Source organism: Quercus robur, chromosome 2 (assembly GCF_932294415.1).
Source record: "Quercus robur chromosome 2, dhQueRobu3.1, whole genome shotgun sequence".
Taxonomy (NCBI): Eukaryota; Viridiplantae; Streptophyta; class Magnoliopsida; order Fagales; family Fagaceae; genus Quercus; species Quercus robur.
In genome coordinates this window covers 46,112,966-46,139,502 of record NC_065535.1, presented here as the reverse complement: position 1 = coordinate 46,139,502, position 26,537 = coordinate 46,112,966, and the positions used below count along the sequence as shown (strand labels likewise).

General features: G+C 38.8%; 2 protein-coding genes across 2 annotated transcripts; both read left to right on the top strand.

Annotated features, from left to right (window-relative positions):
* Nucleotides 1–667: 667 nt before the first annotated feature.
* On the top strand, nucleotides 668–1,288 carry LOC126706541 (60S ribosomal protein L12-2-like). The gene has a single exon (XM_050406074.1). It carries the CDS (start codon nucleotides 820–822, stop codon nucleotides 1,210–1,212), a length of 393 nt encoding a protein of 130 aa, XP_050262031.1. The 5' UTR covers nucleotides 668–819; the 3' UTR covers nucleotides 1,213–1,288.
* A 2,235-nt stretch (nucleotides 1,289–3,523) lies between these two features.
* On the top strand, nucleotides 3,524–5,482 carry LOC126699401 (uncharacterized). The gene is made up of 3 exons (XM_050397176.1): nucleotides 3,524–4,009; nucleotides 4,070–4,623; nucleotides 4,690–5,482. Exons 1-3 carry the CDS (start codon nucleotides 3,524–3,526, stop codon nucleotides 5,480–5,482), a joined length of 1,833 nt encoding a protein of 610 aa, XP_050253133.1.
* Nucleotides 5,483–26,537: the final 21,055 nt, after the last annotated feature.

The window sequence follows — 26,537 nt, the reverse complement described above, 5'->3', positions numbered from 1 at the left end:
CAAGGTGTTCCTATAAGTTCCCAAGAATTTTTCCCTGGGTAGCAAAAGACTAAATAATAAACTATAAGTTCATTTGAAATATTAATAAAATTATTAATTATTAATTATTATTATTTAGTTGTTTCATTAATTTGTTTGTCTTTTATAAACTATAATTTGTTATATTGTTATTTCATTAATTATAAAATTATTAATTGTTGTTTAGCCTAACATAATTTAATTTGTTTGTTTTTTATAATGTATTGATTAATTAAATTATTAATTATTGTTTATTAGTTGCTTTTCCCAATTAATTATTAGTTAACTAAATTATTGTTTATTAGTTGCACTAGCACACATCTCATCTCATGTGTATTTACTTCCCTCAATTCAAATATCCCACTCAACAGACAAGCCTCATGCTTGATACCCCCAATCACAAGAGCCAGCTGCCAATCAGAAAATTTCACAATCACAAATCACAATACACATTACACTAAAAGACAATTAATATCATACCAACACCAACGGATAAGATAAAGCCAAATTCAAAAAGTCAAAAACCAAGCAAAATATTAATAAAGTTAAAGTTTCAGCCAATTACAGATAAAAGTTACTCTTAAAGAACAAAGAGAGAGAGACTCTCATTCATTTCATTTCAGTGATTTCATATAAAAAGAGAGAGAGATTGAGAGATTAAGAGAGAGTCAGAGAGAAAAAGAGAGAAAAGTTAGAAAAATGAAATACCTCACAGTTTCTCCGACTCACTTTCACAACGCCCCCATAGCTATTTCATACAAGCTCCTCAAACCCTAAGCTCCACCACCAGAGACCCAAAAGATGCCTCCAAAGCTCGATCCCTCACAGGTGGTGGACGTGTACGTTCGAGTCACCGGAGGTGAGGTCGAAGCGACGATCGGTCCATTGGGTCTCTCCCTGAAGAAGATTGGAGAAGACATAGCCAAGGAAACTGCCAAGGACTGGAAGGGCCTCTGCGTAACGGTCAAGCTAACAATCCAAAATCGTCAGGCCAAGGTGTCCGTGGTGCCCTCCGCCGCTGCACTGGTCATCAAGGCGTTGAAGGAGCCAGAGCGCAACTGGAAGAAGACGAAGAACATCAAGCACAACGGTAACATCTTGCTTGACGATGTCACCAAGATCGCTAAGGTGATGAAGCCTAGGTCTATGGCGAAGGATCTTAGTGGGACTGTGAAGGAGATTTTGGGAGCTTAGGGTTTGCTTTAGCCTTTAGTGATTTCTGATTTAGTGATTTGAGGTTTCTGATTTAGTGATTTGCTCTGTATTGGGGTTTGGTTTTTTTTTTTTTTAGAATCTGTGGGTTGCTACTGTTGGGCTTGCCGTGGGCTTGATGTTGGGCTTATTTTTTTTTTTTTTTTTTTTTTTTGAGAATTCGTGGGCTTGCCGTTTGCTCTGTTACAATTTTTTTTTTTTTTTTTTTTTTTTTTTGCTTGAAAGTAGAACAAATAATAATTTTTTTTTTAGTTTGAGGGTGTTCCTAATTTATTTTTAAGGGTAAACAAATGAAAAAAATTTAATTATTATATATAATTTTTTTTTTTTAAGGTCAGGGTGTTCCCAGGAACACCCTGACCATAACATGACGTCGCCACTGGCCACATTTACATTTTAAAACATCGAACAACTGTGTCTTTTCAATATGTCTATTCACAATTACACCTATTTCGAACTAGTGCCAGTGTGCCTATAAATAGACATCCCTCATTTCATTTTAAAAAGTTAGTTTTTCATTCATTCATAAGAGTCTTTAGAGAGAGAGAGAGAGAGAGAGAGAAAGAGAGAGTGTTCCATTCGTCATCCACGGAGATTGTAGTGCTTCTTCTACGTGTTGTTCATCATTTTATCTTGGTCAATTTTATATCAACCATTCTGTATTCATTTGGTCGGTAAGTTTTACTTTATTTCTCTCATACATTCGCACAAAGATTTGTACATATATTGTTTATTGGCTACATAAATTAATGCTACATATATGCTTTAAAACTCCGAACAATTGTGATTTTTCTTTTTTCTGTTAAGTTTCAATTTGTGCCTTTTTATTTTTTCATTAAATTTCAATATCTACTTATTGTTTCATATAAGATGCATATTTTACAATAAAAAACTGTCATTCAGAAGAAAAATTCATAAAAATTGTAAAAGAAAATTGAAGTAAAAAGAAAGAAGTGAATGATATATCAATATCAAGCTTGAATAGGAAATTATGGTTATAGTGACAGGTTCCAGGGGTTAAGTGAATGGTACATGGGCATGTGGATTGATTTTTTTTTTTTTTAATAAAAAAATGCTTTTCTATCGATTATGGAATACAAAGAAGCAATTTTTATAATTCTTTTTCAGTAGGTACTGATTACGTTTAATACAATTTAATATCTTTGATGCTATCCGTTGGTCTTTATTCATACTTAGAAAATTATTTGTCACTATTTGGGCGGGGTCAGGGGGCAATTGCCAAATGAAGAAGTTAAGAAAGGTGAAAGAGAGAAAGTTGAAAAGAAGTTACCAAATTAATGAAGAAATTTTTTGGTATTATTGTTGCTACTCTTGTTTGTTGGTGTGGTTTGATTCCTGAACCTTTCCTTTTTTTTTAACCCAAAAAAAAAAAAAAAAAAAAAAAACTTACAAATAGCAATTTTGGAGAATATTCACAATTTTCTTATGTTTCTAAGAAAAATGAAAGAGAAGAAGTTACCAAATGAATATAAACCACTATTTATACCTGTACGGCACCGAGGTCCCAAGACCCAGATGGGCCCTGGGCTCAGGCCCAATGGCACGGCCCCATCGCCCTAAGCTCTGCTTGAAATTGCCTTCCAAAAAATACGAGTTTTGGGCCTCGGCCCCTGAACTATGCTCGGCATAAACTTCCCGAACAATCAGTGAAACCTTGTCCGGGCGTACCATAGGATGCTCGGGGAACATCACTTCCGAGCAAATTCACCTGAGTTGGAACCAAGTTCTAAGGCAATAATCGTTGCATTCCACTCTCATCTAAACATCCACTTATAACAGATAATATTGGACCTTCAATTGCACTAACAATGACAGTAATCATGATCTCCCCACTAACTTAAAGCTATAAATAGAAGAAGTTGGGGAAGAAGAAGGGGTTTAGAAAAAAGAGAGAAAAAACAGTCGTTTAGGAAGGGAGGAGGAATATTACTTTGAGTCTCTGTGCCGAGAACGACCCAAAGTAGGAAATCCTGAAGCCCACTTTATAAATAAATTGTGAGCCTAAGTGAGGTTGAGCCTAACAGTCTCATTTTTTGCGCCCACAATTGGCGCCCACCGTGGGGCTCTCCTACGAAGCTGTGGTTCGATTGAGACTCAAATAAGGGAAATGTCCGAGGGACGTTCCGGAAGGCGTACCCAGAGCGGTTCCATGGGATCTTCTCGGGGATCCACGTGGCGGGAAAGAAGACAGAAAGGACGCGAGGATAAGGAGCGCCTGCGAGGAGAGGAAGAATCTGGCCTGGGAGAAGGGTCGGATCAGACCCGCCGAACGATGTCGGGTGTCTCGGGACACGGGCAGTATGATGATAGAGACCGAGAGCTGGAGTGGTTGCGTAGATTGGTAATGGATCTAGAGCTGGAAGCAAAGGGTCAACGCCAAGAAAGGGACCGCAACCACCGGCAAAGGAGAAATGATAGCACGAGAAATCGGGGCGAAGAGGGCTCTAGCCAATCCGGTACCCAACGATTCCAAAACCGATCACCCTCTCAAGAATCACGCCGGCGCAAGAATCACTCACACTCCCGAGAGACATGTCATCGCCGGAACCGTTCACGTTCGCATGGATACAACGACCGAGGATCGGATTCGCCAGAGGAACGACGACCCCACAATGCTGCCATGGACGCCATGAGCCGAGCCTTACGAAGGGCTGCTCAATCACCATTCTCCAATGAAATTGAACGGGCCCCTATGCCGAGTAGATTTACACGACCGCCAAATAATTCCTACGATGGGAAGACGGACCCTGTGGAGCATGTCAGTCATTATATCCACATGATGTCCTTGCATGCACACAATGATGCGTTGATGTGTAAGGTATTCCCCTTTAGTCTCGGCTCCATGGCCCTGAGATGGTTCAATGGGTTACGAAAAGGCTCCATTCGTAGCTTTGCCGAGCTGATCCAAGAGTTCGGCAGTAGATTCGTGACGTGCAGCCAAGTGCCGCAGCCAGTGGATGCACTACTTTCCATAAAGATGAGGGTCGGTGAAACCCTTCGGAGTTACGCCAGCCGGTACTGGGAACTCTACAATGAGATCGGTGGAGGAAATGAGAAGATAGCGGCAAGCACCTTCAGGATGGGGCTCCCCGAAGATTCTGAATTACGGGAGTCGTTGATGAAAAGACCTCCCGAGGATATGAGGCAACTTATGAGACGCATTGAAGAGTATAAACGCCTGGAAGATGATCAGCTGCAAAATAAGGGGAAAGCCCCGTTACTCGAGAGATCTCAACAGGGCATTATTCCGGCAAGACCGAAAAAAGATTTCAGGATGCAGGAACCAGAGGCGCAAATTGAAGGAGTTAATGTGGCATTCAAAGAGCCTGTGCACAAAATTCCAGATCAGATTAAGAACGAATCGTTCTTCAGGTGGTCGAACAAAATAGGGGGTGACCCATCTTAGAGGAATCGAAACTTGTACTGCACATACCATAGGGACAAAGGGCACACCACCGAGCAGTGTCGGGTACTAAAAGATCATCTCGGGCAGCTAGTAAAAGCAGGGTATCTGAAAGAGTTTGTAGTGGACTCTGCAGACCGGGAGGCCGGCCAAGGTGTTCAGCAGAAAAGGAATCCCCTCCCACCACCGCTAGGACTGATCGAAGTCATCCACGCTGCCTCGAGAGGTACAGCAGCAGCTAAAGAGGTACTGACAGTGGCTTGCACGGAAGGAGAATCCCCCGAGAAGAGGATGAAAGTTGGTCGACTAACCATCTCTTTTGGCAAAGAAGACTTGGAAGGGACGATCCAACCTCATGATGATGCGTTGGTAGTAACAGCTCGGATAAGCGGGTTCTTGGTGAAAAGAGTGATGATAGACCAAGGAAGCGGAGCTGACGTGATGTACCCGGATCTGTTCGAAGGGCTCGGGTTGAAGAGTCAGGATTTGGCGAAGTATGACACGCCGCTGGTCTCGTTTGACAGAAGAGTCGTGATTCCCGAAGGGAAAATTTCTCTCTTGGTGGACAAGGAAGGCAAGGAAGTAATAATGACCTTTATAGTAGTCCAATCATTCTCACCGTACACTACAGTCCTAGGAAAGCCGTGGATTCACGCAATGAAAGCCGTTCCGTTCACCCTGCACGTGAAAGTGAAATTTCCCACCGAGTATGGAGTCGCCGTGGTGCGAGGGAACCAACGAGTGGCTAGGCAGTATGTTGTCGCCGTGGTCAGGTGGAAAAGCGAACAAATCGGACAAGCAGAGGAGACCGAAAAAGAAACTTTATAGCAATTACAGAAGCCCCGAGGGGAAACGGGGGTGGACGTTGCCGAGGAGGTTTTGAAGGTTAGAATTTTTCCAAACATTGACAGGTATTTCCAAATAGGCACAAGCATGAATGACCGAGAAAAGGTAGAGATGTTGTTCCTTTTGCAAAACGTGGATGTTTTTGCCTGGATTCCGTATGAAGTGCCCGACATAGATCCCGAGTTCATTGTCCACAAGCTTAACGTGGACCCATCATTCCCCCTGAAAAAGCAAAAACCGAGAAGAGCATCGAAGGAGCATGTTGACGCGATAAACTTGGAAGTCCAGAGGCTGAAGGAAGCAGGAGTGATAAGAGAAATATTCTTCCCGAGATGGTTAGCGAATACGGTGGTAGTGAAGAAAAATAACGATAAATGGAGAGTTTGTGTGGATTTCACAAACTTGAATAGGGCATGTCCCAAAGATCCATTCCCAATGCCCAAGATTAACCAATTAGTAGACGCCACGTATGGGCACCCGAGTATGAGCTTCTTGGATGCTTTCCAAGGGTACCACCAGATTGCCTTGGCGCCTGAGGACCAGGAAAAGACAGCATTTATCTCCCCGAGTGCAAACTATCACTACGAAGTCATGCCGTTTGGATTGAAGAACGCTGGAGCCACATACCAGCAGATGATGACGAGGATGTTCCGAGAGAAAATTGGGTGCACAGTGGAAGTATACATTGACGACATGGTGGTAAAGAGCAGAAAGGAGTCGCAACATACGGAAGACCTCCAGGGAGTATTTGAGATACTCCGACAGCATAAGTTGTGCCTGAACGCCGAGAAGTGTACTTTTGGTGTGGGGGCTGGCAAGTTCTTGGGTTATCTAATTTCTACTCAGGGGATAGAGGCCAATCCCGACCAGATAGAGGCCGTGAATCGCCTCAGACCGCCAAGCAATCCCAAGGAAGTACAAGTGCTAACCGGGATGTTAGCCGCCCTAAACCGATTCATCTCCAAATTTGCTGATCGCTGCAGACCGTTTTATCAACTTCTGAAGAAGTGGAAGGGGTTTCATTGGGACAAGGAATGTGACAAGACTTTTCAAGAACTGAAGGAATACCTGGTAAAAGCACCCATGTTAACGGCCCCGGAGTCCAGAGAGGATTTGTTTATGTACCTCTCAGTGTCCAACCATGCCGTGAGTGTTGTGTTACTAAGAGACCAAGGAGTACAGCAGCCAGTGTATTACATAAGCAAAACGATGTCGAGATGAGATACTTGCCCCTGGAGAAGTTAGTTTTGGAACTAGTGCACGCCACGAGGAAGTTGCCGCATTACTTTCAGGCTCATACGGTATTCATCCTCACCGAGTATCCCTTGCAGTCGTTGTTAAAAAGATTGGACTTCACGGGCCAAATAGCCAAATGGGGAACTCGGTTGGGTTCGTTCGACATAAGGTACCGACCGTGAAGCTCGGTGAAAGGACAGGTTCTTGCTGACTTCATTGTTGAATTCACCCCTAAGAACGATGGGAAGATAATCTGTAATGCAGAAAGTCGTCCATGAAAAGTGTTTGTAGACGGCGCTTCGAATGCTATGAGGGCCGGAGCTGGTATTGTCATAATCACCCCGGAGGGCATACGACTAGAGCACTCCTTCAGATTAGGATTCAAAGCCTCAAACAACTAAGCCGAGTACGAGGCCTTTCTAGCCGGGTTGAGGGCCGTATTGCATCTGGGCGCGAAAGATGTTGAGATTTATTCAGACTCTCGACTAGTCGTTTATCAAATCATAGGAAGCTTTGAAGCTTGGGACTCTCGGATGAAAGCTTATCTGAGTGCAGCTAAGTAGATCATTGGCCGGTTCGGGACAGTGAAGGTGGCCCAGGTAGGTCGGGCACAAAACAAACATGCCGACTCGCTGGCCACGTTGGCTTCATACACTACCGAGGATACACCTCGGCTAGTCAAAATAAAGCTTATAAGGGAGCCAAGTATCGATGTGAAAAGTGATTATGACCAGGCCAGGGTTGAGGTTGCCACGGTGTCAGTGGCCAATCCGTGCTGGATGAATCCGATCATAGATTTCCTAGCCGAGGATAAAGTTCCGGACGATGAAAAGGAGGCCAAAAAGATTCGTCGGGTGGCTCCCCGGTACTAGCTGTCGGCAGATCGTAAATTGTACCAGAGGTCTTTCACAGGCCCTTACCTTTTATGCCTACATCCCGAGAAAGTGAACGAACTTCTAACCGAGCTGCATGACGAAGTGTGTGGTGGCCATGTCTGGGGACGGTCTTTAGCGCACAGGGCGATGACCCAGGGGTTTTGGTGGCCACAGATGCAGAAGGATGCCGCGGAATATGTCCGGAGGTGTGAAAAATGCCAAAAACACGCCCCTCTGATCCATCAGCCAGCAGGTCATCTAAACCCTGTCAGCAGCCCATGGTCGTTCGCACAATAGGGACTAGACATCCTCGGCCCTTTTCCTCGAGCAACAGGTAACCGCCGTTTTGTATTGGTGGCAGTTGATTACTTCATGAAGTGGGCGGAAGCCGAGGCCTTAGCCAACATCCGAGATATCGACGTGAAAAAGTTTGTATGGAAAAATATAGTCACAAGGTTTGGGGTACCGAACTCACTAGTATCAGACAATGGGCTACAGTTCGATAGCAAAGCTTTCCGGGCCTTCTGCAGTGATCTCGGCATTAAGAATAAGTATTCAACTCCAGCATACCCTCAAAGCAACGGCCCAGCCGAGGCAGTGAACAAGACGATTTTGAATGGGTTGAAGAGGAGGCTGGACGGGGCAAAGGGGAGGTGGGTTGAAGAGCTACCTAATGTTTTATGGGCTTACCGTACGACTCCCAGAAGATCCATGGGTGAGACCCCTTTCTCTTTGACATATGGGGCGGAGGCCGTAATACCAACCGAGGTGAGCTTGTGCAGTGCAAGAGTCGCAGGATTTGACCCCGCCCAAAACACCGACCTGATGATGGAGCGCTTGGACTGGTTAGAAGAATGCCGGGAGGCCACAACCATACGGCTCGCAGAGTATCAGTAGAAACTGGCCCAAAGATACAACCAAGATGTAAAGGGAAGGGAATTCAACGCCGGGGAATTGGTGCTAAGGAAGGTCGTGGGAAACATGCGAGACGTAGCTGCAGGAAAGCTTGCTCAAATGTGGGGGCTTACTACTTGGAAGATCTTGACGAGAGGCCACTCCCCCGGCCATGGAATGCCCACAACTTAAAGAAGTTTTACCCGTGACCATCCATATATTGAAGTGTAAGTCAAAACTTTGTACTTTGCTAAAGTCAAGTTAATGATGAAGTTACTTGTCTATGCTGTTTTCGATCCCGTCATTGCACATTAAGAGAATTGCATGTTTTGTACCCAAAAAAAAAAAAAAAAAAAACACTCTAAGGACAGAAGCCTCATCCTCGGTTCGATCAAAATCGCTGAGCAGGTGGAAACCTTATCGTTACAAATAAACTCTAAGGACAGAAGCCTCATCCTCGGTTCGATCAAAATCGCCGAGCAGATGAAAACCTTATCGTTACAAAAAACTCTAAGGACAAAAGCCTCATCCTCAGTTCAATCAAAATCGTCGAGCAGGTGGAAAACTAATCGTTAAAAAAAAAAACTCTAAGAACAGAAGCCTCATCCTCGGTTCGATCAAAATTGCCGAACAGGTGGAAACCTTATCATTACAAAAAAAAAAAAAAAAAAAAAAAAAAAAAAAAAAAAAAAAAAAAAAAAAAAAAAAAATCTAAGGACAGAAGCCTCATCCTCGGTTCGATCAAAATTACCGAGCAGGTGGAAACCTTATCGTTATGAAAAAAATCTAAGGACAAAAGCCTCATCCTCGGTTCAATCAAAATCTCCGAGCGGGTAGAAACCTTAACACCCTTACAAACGCTAACTGCAATTTCATTCTCGGATTATCCAAACACCGTGCAACAGGTTTTGGGGCATCATGCCGTTTACGGTCGGGGAAACTAAATCCCGTTGTATGAACGCGATATATTAAGGCATGATTTAACCCACCGAGCGGACAGCTCTCAGCCCGACTTACTACGGAATAAGTAACCACAAAAATAGATAAAGAAAGGCGGCACAAACATAATCTAAGCAAACACACAACGAATAGAACGTCATTCAAAAAGTTAAAAGCAGAGTTAATATCTCATCACCAAAACTCGGCAACCGTTTACGGGTCATCCCCGCGAAATGAGGAAATTGTTCAGTCACCACAACCCGGTGACATAGGCAAATATACCAATAATAAAACAAAATAAAAATGCTGTAAAAATAAGTAAAAGCATGAAAAAGCTGGACGGCAAGTAACTTAATCAAGTGGAGGGCCTGGTTGGATCTGTCACTTCATGTTGCCGCTAGTCGGTCACGGGAAAATGCAGGTCCTCACTGAGTAGGTCTTGAACAGTTGGGATGCTGGTGGCTTCCATCTCGTCTGGCTCTGCATGAGCATCAATCTGTTCCACCAGCTCCCTCATGCTTGCCGTTTCTTCCTCCTCAGCGAGCAATGTTGGGTCCTGCACGGCAGTAACGGGGCTCGGGAAGGGAATCTGGCCGGGGTCTCTCAAGGGGGAATCCTCGGGAACTCCCAGAGCCTGAAGGGCGGCAAACCACCCAGCCTCAAAACCCAGCCTCCGAGCTTGGGCCACCACCGGTTCCGCAGATTTCTCAACGTCGGTGAACCCCTCGTTGTACCATTTTTGCTCACAGGCCTCCAGGGCTGCCCTCAGGTCGGTGAGTTCCTCAACTTGAGAGGTGTTGAGGCTAATGGCTTCAGCTAGCTTCACGTCTGTTTCGTTTTGCTTAGCCAGGAGCTCAGAGCATCTCTTCTTCGCCAGCGCTCTATTCTTCTCCGCAGCAGCAGCCTTCTTCTCGGCAGATTCAGCTGCCTTCAGTTTTTCCTTTGCTGTTTTGGCAGCTGACTCCCGCGTCCCCTTCTCACGGTTGACCTCCTCGGCAAGATCCCTTGCATGGCCAGCCAATTTGTGAGCCAGTTGAGCAGCCTGACAAACACAGAAGTTAGTTCGGAAGTGAAAAGAAATGTATGGAAAGTAATATACGAACAAGGAGTTATCGCAATAGTATGCCACTCTAACCGGCGCCCCACGGACTCCTCCGACCCATCCTCGAAAGCATGCACATCGTCGGGAAGAAGAAGACCCTCGGCCAGGGTCTGAGCAATGCGACCACCCTCGCCTTTCTCCCACATCCACACACAGGCGGTTAAAGGCAGAGGCTTGCCGTCCAGCAAAAATTTAGGCTTCCAGCTAGTGCGGCTTAGGAGGAGGACGCAACGCCCGGACCGACCTGGGTCTACGACTCGTGAATGACGATACCTCCTGTTGGCTGGGGAGGAGTCTGGACGGCAGCGTCTCCCGCACCCGTAGATGGTTGATCGGCAACCTTCTGTTTTTTCCGGGCTCGTCTAGCTTGAGAAGAGGGTGGAGGGGGAGGCACCTGGCTCCGACCCTGAGAAGGTAGGGGCTGGGTGAGTTGCCGTGCACCAGGCTCGAAACGATCAATGGTCATGACCCTCCTAGCCACCATGTTTTCGCTGGGATGGGTATCTGTAGCCGACAAGCTGGTCGCTTCAAGCGCAGGATGCCCGGGCTCCGCAACAGGGTTCTCGGGCTGAGCTTGCTCTTGAACAGGGGCCTCTTGTTGAATAGCCTCGTGAGCTAACTCTCAAAGGCGCCGAGACACGCGCTCCGCAGACTCGTCCCGCAAAGGAGCTAGCTCGTCCGAGTAGGTGTAGCACTTTCCGAACTCCCTCGCCTCTCCGGTCGTAAGCTTCGGCGGTAAGAAATTCGCGTACTGAACGTCGATGTACGATAGAAGTGGACTATCAACTAATAGCGCCTACTTGAAGGACTGCCAGGTGGAATAAACAGGCTCTACCCAGTGCACGAATACCTCGGAACGGAGGATAAAGTTCAAGTCTTTTACGTGGACTGTTCTGATGTCCGGAACGAACACTTTGCCTGTTATATCAATATCCGAAAATGAAAATCTACTTCAGTAAAGAGGAAAGAAAAGGAAAAAGGGGGGGGGGGGGAAAGAATGGTTAGATCAAGAGATTGGTACGAACTCACTTCATGCCGTGAAAGAGGGCAAGGGACTTCCCCAGCAAACCAGTTGCCACGCACCCAGACAAGCTCCCCGGCAGAGTTCCTATTCGAATCAGGTAGGCATGATATCAGCCGTACCCTATTATCTCTAGTTTTTAGGTAAAAGTTGGAAACTTTATTCCCATAGAGGCTATACATGTGGTTAATATCATAGTAATCTAACTGTAAATCAAAGGTGTGGTTCAACCTACTAACGCAGCTAACTACCTAGTAAAAGTTGGGGGGAAGCTGATCGGGACACAGCCCGTAGTACCTAAGTGTGTTTATCAAAAGGGGATCCACGGGGAACCTAACCCCACCCTCTAGAATTGCCATTAAAGGAAAGAAGGTTTTACCATGCCCTCGGTGGAGAGCGATTTCACTCTCGTGGCAGTAAGCCACTTCCACATCATCGGGAATATTAAACTTTCGCCTAAAGGTGGCCAAGGCAGCCGAGGCCTCCAGGAGATAAGAGTAACCCATCTATGAAACTTAATGCTATGAAAGGGAACTCGAAGAAATAAGCTGAAGGAATAGGAAGGGGAAGAGAACTTACTTTGGGTTCTAAGGGAGAAAGGAACTTTGGGCTGGTGAGTAAACGCACAAAGAAGTGGTCGGCAGAGAGTATGCTCAAGAGATCAGAGGTGGAAAAAATGAAAGAATGTTCTGAAGAAAGCAATTTATAGGATCAGAAAAGGGCATGGGAACGTTTAATCAAGCAATAAATGGGCACGATTCACGAAAGACTCTACGAATGCCAAAGATAAATGACACGCACGCCGCTTCGGTTCTCGAACCGTCAGGCAATAATGACAACTGAACCTAGCGCCCCGGAATAGCGCGTCTTTTGAGAAGTGCATTAATGAGAAGCCATAACCGCATGAGTCCCTGGCCATAGGACTTTTGAGACCAAAAGGCTCGATTGGCTCCTTGATTCTTCCTGGCAACCGGGTATGAATTAAAGGGGGGCTAATGTACGGCACCGAGGTCCCAAGACCCAGATGGGCCCTGGGCTCAGGCCCAATGGCACGGCCCCATCGCCCTAAGCTCTGCTTGAAACTGCCTTCCAAAAAATACGAGTTTTGGGTCTCAGCCCCTGAACTATGCTCGGCATAAACTTCCCGAACAATCAGTGAAATCTTGTCCGGGCGTACCATAGGATGCTCGGGGAACATCACTTCCGAGCAAATTCACCTGAGTTGGAACCAAGTTCCAAGGCCATAATCGTTGCATTCCACTCTCACCTAAACATCCACTTATAACAGATAATATTGGACCTTCAATTGCACTAACAATGGCAGTAATCATGATCTCCCCACTAACTTAAAGTTATAAATAGAAGAAGTTGGGGAAGAAGAAGGGGTTCAGAAAAAAGAGAGAGAAAACAGTCGTTTAGGAAGGGAGGAGGAATATTACTTTGAGTTTCTGTGCTGAGAACGACCCAAAGTAGGAAATCCTAAAGCCCACTTTATAAATAAATTGTGAGCCCAAGTGAGGTTGAGCCTAACAGTCTCATTTTTGGCGCCCACAATACCTAAAGGATTATGACCTTTCAATATGCGTCTTTTCGGTCAATAGGCACATTTTCATTCAATAAGTACCTTTTCGGTCAATAGACACTTCTTCAGTCAATAAACACATTTTTGTTCAATAACAGCTTTTGGTATATCCAATTTGAATAGTTATAACATTTCAATAGGCACCTTTTGATATATATTTTACAATTTATCTTGTATACAACACAAACTAAACTTGAAACATAACATTATATCTCTTATTCATTCCCACAAAAAACTAATAAATAAAACAACATTGCTATTTTTCTTCCGAAACTCATCTCGTAGCTATTCTCGTGCATTGCACAGATTAACGACTAGTATGATTTATGCCTAAATATTTTTTGTGATTGAAAAATATAATAACGTCAAATTATGATAAATGAAAATTATTAACCTTTAAAAACATAAAATGGAAAAACTTCTAATAAGCAAAGCTCATTAGCGCCTGGTTAGAGATTGGTTATTTTTAAAGTTAATGGGCTTTGAAGTAGTTTGAACAAGCCATGCAAATGCAAGTAAAAATATAGAAAACGTGGGATGTGGATATAAATACGTGATGCGTTGCTTTTAGATGAGTACAAATGATTGGAAAGAGAAAGACACGTCCTTGCCACGTCAGGTCAAGATATGCCGACGAATATTATTAGTGGAATTTTCACCGGTACGGTACCTGCTAAGTTTTTATTTAAATTTTATAAGGTAGAGAAAATTTCAATTAATGCCTTCGATGAGTTTATCATAAATATTTTGGACAATTATTTGTTTACATGAATAGTACAACGTAAATTATACACAATTAAAAGAAAAGTGAACAATTCTTTTTAACTATAATGTACACTTTACAAGAATAATATAATGTAATAATATAATTTTTTTTTATACATAAATATAATATTTGTTTTTAGTATATGGCATTCGCTTAATGATAATGGTTTTTTATCATCAGATCAAAATACTAATAAGTTTTTGTTTGCAATGACCTAAAACCCACTTAAAAAAAAAGTTCTACCACTTTTAGAAAAAAACCTCACCTTATTATAAATTTGGTCAAATTAAGGGATGACTTAAAGCAATTATTAATAAATTATTTTTAAAAAGTTTTTATATTAATTGCTTCTTTTTTTTTTGGTAAAGTACAAAGTTAGTCTCTATCCTTTACATCATATGTCAATTTGGTTTCTAACTTTTCAATTGTGAGTCCCTAATATTTTCAGTGTGGTGTCAATTTGGAATCCTTCTTCTGCGTCTTCTTTGTCCTCTACCATTATTTACTATGCAAAATCTGAACTCTCCTCTATCCCTAAGAGCATTAGCACTGGGGGTATAAAGATTCTCCAATTGCTATTTTACAACCCAAGAGAGCAAAAATCCACTTTGTCCAAGTTTGTATATTTAAAAAAATTTGCAACCTGTGAATAGTAAGGTTGCATATATATATATATATGTGTGTGTGTGTGTGTGTGTGTGTGTGCAACCTTACTATTCATAGATGCAACCTTACTATTCATAGGTTGTAAGGAAAAAAAAAATTATCTTGTGGCTGTGTGTGAAGAGAAAAAGATTCTAAGAGGAACGATAAAGATAAAAATATTTTTTATTATTTTATTAGGTAGTTTATCTCTATATATTAAGAGGATTCATAAAAATTAATTATTGCTTTTTTTTTCCTATCAGAAATACTCCTAAATTAATTAACCAACAACTTAAAAATTGGGTTAACATAGTAAATTCGAAAAAGAAAGTTAGTTATTATTTTTTTTACTGTCAAAAATACCCTTACCTTAAACTTAAAAATGGGGTTAAAATAGTAAGTTAACAAAAATAGTAAATTCCTATTTCTACGTTGAAATGCCTTCCTGCTTCTAATAAACTCCTACTTTTACGTTGATTTAAATTCCTACTTCTACTTACTAAACTCCCTACAAAATAGGATTACTTTTTTGTTAGTTTTAAAACTCCTCCAATCTACAAAACTCACCTCACGTATTCATTTTTTTTTTTTTTACTTCATCACAATGTATTTGTTTCTTCTGTCCTTAATTTTTTTCAATTAAAAAAAAATCTCATTACTCTTTAGGTTTTTTTTTTTTTTTTTTTTATTGGAAAAAGTAGAAATCTCAAATTATAATAAATGTAAATTATTAATGTTTACTTAAAAAATAGAAGAGCCTCTGAGCATGTGCGTGAGCACGTACTCAGAGGCTAGTATTATTTTATTGGGATGTATGTAAAAATAAAAACTGGAATGTAGGGTGAGTTGTAAAATGAATTGGTAAAATAGATAAAGTAGTGTTTGAGGATGCAAAATAAGTTTTTTTTTTTTTTTTTTTTTTTTTTGATGCATCCTCGAATGCTAGTGCTCTAATGTGAACACTAGTCTCAAGCATTTTAATTTTTTTTTAATCTAACATAGTGATACAATTGGAAGTTGATGTGGCATAAAAAATAATTTTTTATTATTCCATTTGACATAGTAGCTTTTTCCATCCAAAAGATAATAGTAGAGATTAAATTGATGCGACACAGAAAATGTTAGAGACCAAATTAACATAATTGAAAGGTTAAAGACCAAATTGACATATAATGTAAAGGATAGGGACCAATTTTGTAATTAACCCTTTTTTTTTCTCATAAAATGTTTCTCAAAACGGTTCACTAACAATACCCTTAGGGCATTCATTAACTTTTTCCTTATAAAATTAACCAAAAATTATAGAATGATACTAAAAATATTACAAATTTTACTACATAGGGCTTACAAATTAATGTGTCATCACTCACAAATATATATAAACAATTCAAAATTCATTTATTTGATAGTTGAAACCCACTTATTATATTTAGAGTACGTTTGGATTAGGCTGATTTCGTGCATCTGCGTTTTTCCCTTTTTTTTTTTTTTCACGTTTTTGAGACTTGTGGCTACTGTTCATGCACTGTGCAATGAACAATAGCCGCAAAGTTTGACTTTTCTAATTTTTTTAGCCAATTAGTGCACATTATGTACTGTTCACGGAGCCACAAATTTTAACTTTCAGCAACTTTTTCATTAAAAATGGGCCCCACGGTACTATTCACACATTTAAAAATTATTTTGCTACAGTATTTTTCAGTTTTCAGTTTCAATTTTTAGTTTTCAACTGTATCCAAACAAACCCTTATACTTCGTTAACTTGTAACGTTGTATACTTTGTTTACCTCAATTTTATAATTTTAACAGTCGGACGTGATATTTACATTTGAATTTTGATTGTACAGTACAAAAAGTACAGACAGCCCCAACATGGTATTAGCGTATTGGGAACCTTGTGCTGCCTCTGCTAGTGATGCACAATAATAATGCAAAGAGAGCCACACACTTTTTAATGGTTTTTTTTTTTCTTTTTTTTTGAATCAACTACAGCCACACACTTTCACTATTACTTTTAGGTTTTATTATAAGATCACCGTCAACAAAAAGTCACGTGAATAGTAAGTCAAAGAATTTTTTTTAACTAAATATTATTGGTAAAAAAAACTTATTTTAAAATTTATTAGTGCTTATTTTTATAATTTAAAAATTATTAATTATTTATTTATAATGTCATCGGTTCAACCAACGATCCGACCCCAATCGAATCATAAAACCAAGAACTACTTCCTAATCCAACTCTTTGATCGATTCGATTTTTAAAACTATGCTAAATCATAAGGGATAAATTACGATTGAAACTCATGTCATAAAACACAAAATAAAAAATATCATGTTTAAGCATATTAAATGATTGATTCTCAAACCATAACCATATAAATTGGATAAAACTTAAGGAAACTAGGTTAAACAAAAGACAAAAAATACACAAAACCTATTCAATTTTATGGAAAAAAAATTAGATTAAATAAATACAAACCTAGAAGGTTGTAGGTAGAAGAAAGAAGAATAGAGAAAAAAAAACCATATGGTAAGTATTTATTATGAATTATTTGATATATATATATACACACACTCCACAATATTTTTCTGTGTCATAAAACACCCAAAAAAAAAAAAATCATGTCTAAGCATATTTAATGATTGATTCTAAAACCATAACCATATTAATTGGATAAAACTTAAGGAAATTAGGTTAAACAAAAAAACACAAAACCTATTCAATTTGATGAAAAAAAATTAGAGTAAACAAATACATACCTGCAAGGTTGTAAGTAGAAGAAGAGAAAAATAGAGAAAAGAACCATATGGTAGGTATTCATTATGAATTATTTGTATACACACACACACTCAACAATATTGAAGAAGTTAATCATATGAACAAAAAGTCTAATGTTAATCTAATTTGTGGAAGTGTGAAGTAGAATTTATTTATTTTATTTTTTTTTTTTTGTGTACTACGTTTGTTTATTTTTATTTTTATTTTATTTTTAAGTGTAGTAATATAATTGAAAAAAGAAAAAGAAAAAAGGATTAGATGTATACAGTCCACATTGAAGAAGGTTTTTTTTTTTTTTTTTTTGAGAATACACATTGAAGAAGTTGATATGAATAAAAAGCCTAATGTTATTTATACACACTCCACAATATTGAAGAAATTGATATGAACAAAAAGTTTAGTCTAATTTGTACGTGGAAGTGTGAAGCCGAAATTTTTTGTTTTACGTGTACTACTTATCAACTTATAAATTATAATAAGAAAATGATTATTAGATGAAGAATTTGGATTATAATTCAATTAAGATTTTTATCAACATAGAAATGATAGGATAAGAAGATAAGAACAATATATATATTTAAATCTAAAAATAATTTTGCAATTTTGTGAAGCCATTTGGTGCAATCATGACTTCTAAACCCAACTTTTATGATATACTATATGATATGAAATGATATATATACGTACAAATTATGCGTTCTAGCCATTTACAAACTTTTTTTTTTTTTTTTTGAGATTCACAAGCTTTACAAACTTAATTGCCTTTGTGCGTAGAAGTGTATAAAAATATAAAAAATTTATGTAAGACTAAATTTTTGCCATTGTATTTATATAGTTTCTCCTTGCTAGTGAAAGGTTTGGCTCTCCTAGTTCGTAGAATAGCCATCCCTTCTTTGAAGGTGTTGCCGTACCTCGAGGTAATAGGTTTACTTTCGGGGTTTTGTGAGTTTTCTTTTCTTTGGGGATTGGGAAACAGTTTTTTTTTAAATTTTTTTTTTAACTTTCACTCGTATGGAGGATCTTACAAAATCATGGAACTACTTAACCCTCTCTGATGTTGAAGGGTTGAACCTCCAAATCACAAAAGAAGAGGCAGTGATTGAACATGTTTTTGCAACCAAATTCTTGACCAAAACGGCACTCAATATTAAAGCTATTGCCAAAACTTTCTCGCCCATTTGGAGAGCAAAGAATGGTTTCAAGGTTTGGAAAGAGGGAGATCACGTGGTGTTATTCACATTTGACAAAAAGACGGAGATAAACAAAGTGCTAGCAGCGGAACCATGGAGTTTTGACAAACACCTTATGGTTTTACAACGGTATGACAAAGATATTGATGTTGTGGATATGATATTTAATATGGTTACCTTCTGGATCCAAGTACACAACATTCCTCTGCGTTTCAAAACAAGAGCAGTGGCAGAAAAGATATGTGGAATTCTTGGCACAGTGACTAAGCCAAATGAGGACATGGATGTCGAGAGTGATGGTTTTATCAGAGTACGGGTCACGGTGGACATATAACAGCCTTTGTGTAGAGGCTGAGTGATATCGTTGGAGAATGGTAAGGAGTTATGGGTGTCTTTTAAGTATGAAAGACTTTCTAACCTATGCTATTGGTGTGGGAGTTTGATGCATAATGACAGAGACTGTGAACTATGGTTAGAGAGTGAAGGTACATTGCCAATTGAAGCAAAACAATTTGGACCTTGGGTTCGTGCACCACCGTTTACGTCTTCACGACGAACTACGGTTACAGTCCCTAGGTTCTATAGTAACAAACAAGGTGGCAATCAGAGTACAGCTACTGCTTCGACATCAAGGACAAGCAAACCTCCTCCAGTGGTGGTTCAGAAAACAGGGCCTTCGCCGAAGATCATAAGGCCAGAAAAGGAAGGAGCTATGTCCACGGCAGAAGCTGTTATTGCACCGAATATTCAAGAGCAAAATCTGAGGGAATTACATTCAATTCCCATTAATCAGGTGATGACAGCTGAGGATATTTTCAAAAATTTGAATTTGCAGCAAAAGAATTTAAATGCTGAGCTGTTTGAGGAGAAATTATAGAAGATAGACCGAGATATTGGTATTTTTGATCCCACACCAGAATCTTTTCTGAAAAATATCCAAGCCACGGGTAAGGAAAATATTTTGGACTCTCTCTCAACTGCTGATGTGGAAAAGGGCAGAATTCATACACTTCTAGGTCAACCATGCCTGCCCCTATCAGTTATACCCGATGCACTAAATGTTACTGGAAGTAGTGAAGGCACATGGAAAAGAATATCCAGAGCTTGTGTTGGAACTAATGTCGTTATGGAGGAAGCAATGGGAACCAAAAGAACCACCCGACACACAGCTGGTCAATCTGAGTTACAAAAAAAAAGAAAATTTTTTTCTCAGATGGGCAATGAAATTAATATGATATTGGTGGAGGCTGGTTCCCAACCCTGCCAGAAGCCATGAGTCTTTTATGTTGGAACTGTCGCGGGCTTGGGAACCTGCAGACAGAAGATCAGCTTGCAGAATTAGTACTGGCACAAGCTCCCCTTGTCGTGTTTTTAGGCGAAGCATGGACAAACAAAGCATGGCTAGAATTAGTTCAAAGGCATATTGATTTCAAAAACAAATTTGAGGTACCGAGGAGAAATAAGGGGAGGGGGGGTTAGTAATTTTTTGGAAGGCAGACTTTGATCTTGAGGTTGAAACTTTTTCCAAGTATCATATTGACACTACTATAAACAAAAACAAGGAGGATGAATGGAGGTTTATGGGTTTTTATGGAGAGCCGGATACACAAAAAAGACATGAAGCTTGGGCTAAACTACGTAGCTTAAAAAATAAGGGTCCATCACAATGGCTAAGTGCAGGTGACTTTAATGAAATTACGAAGCAAAATGAGAAAAGGGGATGGAGGATTCGGCCTCACAGCCAAATGCAACCATTCAGAGATGTTTTGGATGAATGCCGATTTATGGACTTGGGTTTTGTTGGATCTCAATACACTTGGCACAAGCACTTTGTCGAGTTTACAGTGTGGGAACACCTTGATAGGGCTGTAGCGACAAATGAATGGTTCTCTTTATTTCCTGGAACTAAAGTCCACCACCTTGATGTCACCACTTCAGACCATAAGCCTCTTTTGATTGCATGGGAAGGTATGGACTGTCATATGAAAAAAACCATTTCGCTTTGAGCGTATGTGGATGTCTGATGCAAGTTGTAGCAGAACAGTTGAAGCGATTTAGAGGGAGGACAGTGCTGAACCATGGGGCACTAAAAACATTAAAAAAGTTGATAAGTGTGGGAAGGAATTAGAAAGATGGCGTAGAAAAAACTTCGGCAATGTCAGGCGTGAGTTAGAGAAGAAACGAAGACTTCTTGTGCAGGCCGAGAAGCAAGCAATCAAAGGGTGTTATCCTAAGCGTATGTGGCAACTTGAGAAGGAGATTACTGTTTTAATGGACAAAGAGGCAAAGATGTGGGCTCAAAGATCACTGGTTTTGTGGCTAAAAGATGGCAACAAAAATACACATTTCTTCCATAGTAAGGCATCGCAGCGGAGGAGGAGGAACTATATCAATGGCTTGTTTGATGATTCGGGTAGCTGGACCACTAATCCCACACAAATTTCTGCCTCCATTCTGAATTTTTACCAACAACTATTCACTTCAAGCAATCCGAGTGGCTTTGAGGCAGTTTTGGATTTTATTCCACAACGGGTAATGGCTGAGATGAATGACTTGCTTATTGCTGAATTCACTTCAGAGGAGATTGAAATTGCTTTGAAACAGATGGCACCACTCAAATCGCCTGACCCGGACGGCATGCCACCATTGTTTTACCAAAGCTATTGGTCCCTGCTTGGGGATGACATAGTTCAAGCCATTTTGGAGTACTTGAATTCAGGTTCATTACCTCCCTCCCTTGGTCATTCTTTCATAACTTTAATTCCTAAAGTTAAATCTCCGAAATATATTTCTGAATATAGGCCAATCAGTTTGAGCAATGTATTATATAGAATTCTTCTAAAGTTTTGGCTAACCGATTGAAAAAGATTATGCCATAGCTTATTTTAGAACATCAGAGTGCTTTCATGTCAGACATGTTGATTACAGACCAGTTGCTTTTGAGACACTCCACTATATGAGAAACCATTGCACTAGCAAGATGGGCTTTATGGCTCTTAAACTAGACATGAGCAAAGCCTACGACAGAGTTGAGTGGGCGTATATGCAGCAAGCGTTAGTAAAGATGGGTTTTCATGATCGTTGGGTTAAACTCATGATGGAGTGTATCACCTCAGCCACATATTCAGTCTTGATCAACGAGGAACCCCATGGACACATCGTTCCCACTAGAGGTCTTCGCCAAGGAGATCCCCTATCTTTATACCTCTTCCTGATGTGTACTGAAGGATTACATGGCATTATTAGTTCAGCTGCAAGTAAGGATGAGATTCGGGGGGTGTTTATTTGCAGATCCAGGCCTAGAATAACTCATCTTTTGTTTGCGGACAATAGCCTAATTTTTTGTAGAGCCAAGGAATCTGAATGTCAAAAGTTGCTGGACTTGTTGGTGATCTATGAAGGAGCTTCGGGAAAAATAAATAGATCAAAAACAAACCTCTTCTTCAGCAAATCAACACCTCAAGACATGCAAGAAGTGATCAAGCAACTACTTGGTGTCTCGATCATCCATCAATATGAGAGCTACCTTGGGTTACCTTCTTTTATTGGCAGAAGCAAGAAGGACAACTTTGCAAAGATAAAGCAACAGGTGTGGAAGAGGATATAGGGATGGGAAGGTAAGCTTCTATCATAGATGGGAAGGGAAGTCTTGATTAAAGCAGTGGCCCAAACACTCCCTACATATACAATGTCATGTTTCAAGCTACCGGGGACTCTATGCCATGAAATCGAGGCACTTATTCAAAAGTTATTTTGGGGCCACAGAGGAGACAGCCGCAAAATCAATTGGATTAAGTGGCAGGAGTTGTGCAAACCAAAAAGTCAAGGGGGTATGGGCTTTAAGGATTTATCCTTGTTCAATGATGCATTCTTGGCGAAACAAGCTTGGAGATTATTGCATGATGAACACTCTTTATTTTATAGGGTGTTCAAGCCAAAATTCTTCTCGGATTGCTCCATCATGCAAGCTAAGGCTCCAAGCACTGCCTCCTATGCTTGGAAGAGCATTATTCGTGGCAGGGAGGCAATGGAGGATTGGAGATAGGCAGCCGGTTAGAATTTGGGGTGATAGATGGATTCTTGAGAAGAATAATCCCAGGATTATATCCCCAATCTTACATGGGCAGGCAGATGAGCTGTTTGATGACCAACACCAGAGGATTTGGAAATATGATATTTTGGAGCATTCTTTTTATGAGTTTGAGGCCAACTTAATCAGAAAAATTCCACAGTGTAAATCGCAACAGCAAGATGTCTTGATTTGGCTGTTTACCCCAGATGGGGATTACTCGGTTAAATCAGGTTACAAATTTCAGCAAAATGAGGTGTTGCAGCAACAATCAGGCCCCTTTAATACTAATACAGTGAAGCCTTTGTGGACAGCACTTTGGGGTCTTGATGTTCCTGGCAAAATTCGTAACTTCCTATGGAGGTCCTGCCAAAACTCCCTACCTACTAAAGACAATCTGATGCGAAGAAAAATAATCACTGAGGATCGATGTGAACAGTGCAAGTGCCACAAGGAAGACGTGTTACATGCGTTATATGGTTGTCCCAAGCTCGATGATATGTGGAGAGGGAAACCAAATTGGATCCGTGTTTCATTGAGACAAGCCAATTGTTTTACAGATCTCCTTGGCATGATTTTGGCAGAAAAAAATGAACCTAAATTATTTGGTTGGTGGTTTGGGATCTTTGGAATCGAAGGAATAATCTTAGATTGAGAAAATCTACCTACACCCTCAGCTAACTATTAGAGAAGGTAGTGGAAAGGAAGCTTGAAGCAACAACCCCTCATTAGACCCGTAGTGCAGCAGTTGCAACTCGGGTTGGTTTGTGGACAGCCCCTGATTTGTCATGGTACAAAATTAACTTTGATGGGGCTGTTTTTGTGAAGGAGGATAAAGTAGGACTTGGTGTGGTCATTCAACTCAAAGGGTTTGGTCATGGCCTTACTTTCACAGTTGATTTCTTTACCTTACTCTGTAGTTGAGGTTGAGACTTTGGCTGCTAGGAGGGCACTGGAGCTAGCAATGGAAATTGGGATTGATAGAGTTGTTTTGGAGGGTGATTCGGCAATGTTGATGCAGACCTTGAAGAATGGAACTTGATCTCTTGCCTAGTACAGCCATATAGCAAATGACATTTTATTCCTAACTTCATATTTTTCTGGCTTAAAATTCTCTCATTTAAGTCGTTCCTGTAATAAGGTAGCCCACTCACTTGTGAGACAGACACCTCTTTCTTCACCTTTGTCTGTCTGGATGGAAGATGTCCCACCAGACATAGAACTTGTTTACATGGCTGATCTTCTCAGTCTTGCAGATTAATAAGATTGGTCTTGATTCTCAAAAAAAAAAAAAAAAAAAAATTGCCATTGTGTGTAGTAAGGCCATATTGTTTCCTGTTAAAGTTATTTTTAGTAATTAACAAAGTTAGTAATAATTTTATCCAAAGTAATTAAATTCTAAAATATTTTGGTGACTCTGTACTGGGGAAAGAATAATGTTGTTCTCCTCTCTTTTTTTTGGTGGTTTTTTGCTCTAATTGACACAAAAATCTTATACAGTATTCAGAAAGTGTATATACTCACGTTTTGAAGTTTGTGATAATGGAGTATTATTTTTGATAAATTACTCTTATTTTTAGTATACTGTAAGTTATTTATTTATTTTGGGAGAAGGTAAATTGAATTTAAAAATCTTTAAAAAACAACTACATATTTTTTTGCAACGACCCCCGCTAAAATATATGTATGGATGATGGCCTCTTGGTTGATTTGTTTTTTTTTTTTTTTTTTTTTGAGAAAGTCTTGGTTGATTTGTTAAATGAAAAGTTAATGTCATCTGATAATAGTATCTATCCAACTTGCAATATAAAATATGACTATCATTTGAACAATGGTTCAAAATCACCTGAAGTCACTTCTAATTCATAATATTATAGTAGAAATTGATTGGATAACTTTATTGTTCCGTATAAGTTATAACCTTTTAACTAGTTGTTATAATATTAGTTAATTAAATTCAAGATATGACTTATTATTTACTAGCATTATGTCCGTGCGATGCACAGTTTAATTAAAATTCATATGTAAATAGTTTTTTCTGTATTAATTAACTTAAAATTAGATAATAGAATAGATAATAAAAATAAATCACTATTTCACTTTTAAGTTATATAATGAATGGTTATTGTGTAAAACTAAGGTATTATAAAATGCATTTATATATATATATAGCTTTAAGGCTCAATTAATCTCCAACATATATTTAAATAGAAAAATCTTGAATTTAATAATTTAAAACTATCCAAAACAATAATTGAAATCATATTTAAGTGAAAACCTCAATACAATAATTAAGAACAATCTAAATTACTAAAAATTTAAAATAATGACAAATTTTGCAAAAAAAAAAAAAAATGACAAATTCAAATCCACGTAAGTTTGAAGCAAAGCTTACAAATTTTGCTTCATAATATTGGCAAAAAATAATATACGAAAAAAAAAAAGAATAAATCATCTTACGCATTCTAAAACAAAACATATTTATTGCACTCTTTTAATAAGTAATATATATATATATATATATATATATATATATATATATATATTATGATAAATATGTTTATATCATGAATATGATTTTTTTTTTCTTATATATAATTTTGAAATTATTTTTTAAAAATAATAAAAATGTTAAATTATCTTAACCCAACAAAAAAGTTACTAATTTTACTTGTTCAAAGTGGGCTTCAAATAGTCAACCAGCTTTGGTTCTTCAAATTTACTATTTATTTTTCTCTCAAAAATTTCTCTTTAATTTATATTCATGGAAGAATACATGTTACCGATTAAAACTCTTAAAATACATATTGATAATCACAGTGAAATACCATACCAAACCTTCAAAAAAGTAAAATAGATATCATAAACTCTATCAAAAAATACATGCAATAAAATCAATGCCTTACAAAGAAAAATAAAATAAAATACAAAAAAAAAAAAAAGTAACTTGAATGACATATTGAAAAGAAAGAAAAAAAAAAGTAACTTAAATGAAGCATAAAAAAGAAAGAAATATAAATCAACACTTAAACTCAAAGTTACAGAGAAGTTCCTATTAAAAAAAAAAGTTACAAAGAAGAAATTGAGAGAATGAAGTCTAATATATGTGCAATTTTAGCAAAAAGAGTGAAGGAAAGGTAACAACAAATATGTTTTTGTATTTATCTAAAAAATTGATAGAGATGTATAGACAAAAGTTGATAAGAATAATTATAATTTTGTGTCTATCCATGAGGTGTTTTAAAAAATAAAAATAAAATTAAACGATTTTTTATAAGAAAGTAAATAATGATAATTTATTATAAAAAAAAAAAACAAAATAATAATAACTCCTATTAACGTTAGACTACTAAATGACGTCTAACCTCTGTCTCTCTCTCTCTCTCTTTTTTTTTTTTTCCTTGAGAAATCATCGAACTTAAAAACACAGAATTCATCAACAACGCCTATCTAAATCCAGATTCATCAAAGTTAATCTCTTCAAAAAAAATCGTACGTACATGGATATGGTTGCTAATCTCTTCAAATGAAATCGCATTAAGAATTTGGATTGCAATAAAGATTTTTAGTAACTTATAGATAAATTAATAATAAAAGGATTGGATGAAGAATTTGGATTGTAATTAAATTAAAGTTTTTATCAACATAAAAATTATAGGACAAGAAGATAAGGACAAAATATATATATATATATATATATATTTTTTTTTTTTTTTAAATCTAACAAAATTTATGCAATTTGGTGAAGCCACTTGGCGCAGCCACGGCTTCTAAGCCCAACTTTTATTATATAGTATATGATATAATGTGAGAAGAAATGATACACATTTATTATAATTTCGGAGTATTCTATAATTTTCCTCGATTTATAATATAATTATTTTGTTAAAAGAGAATTTCAATTAGAACAGAATTCACAATTAAATATAAATTAGTTTA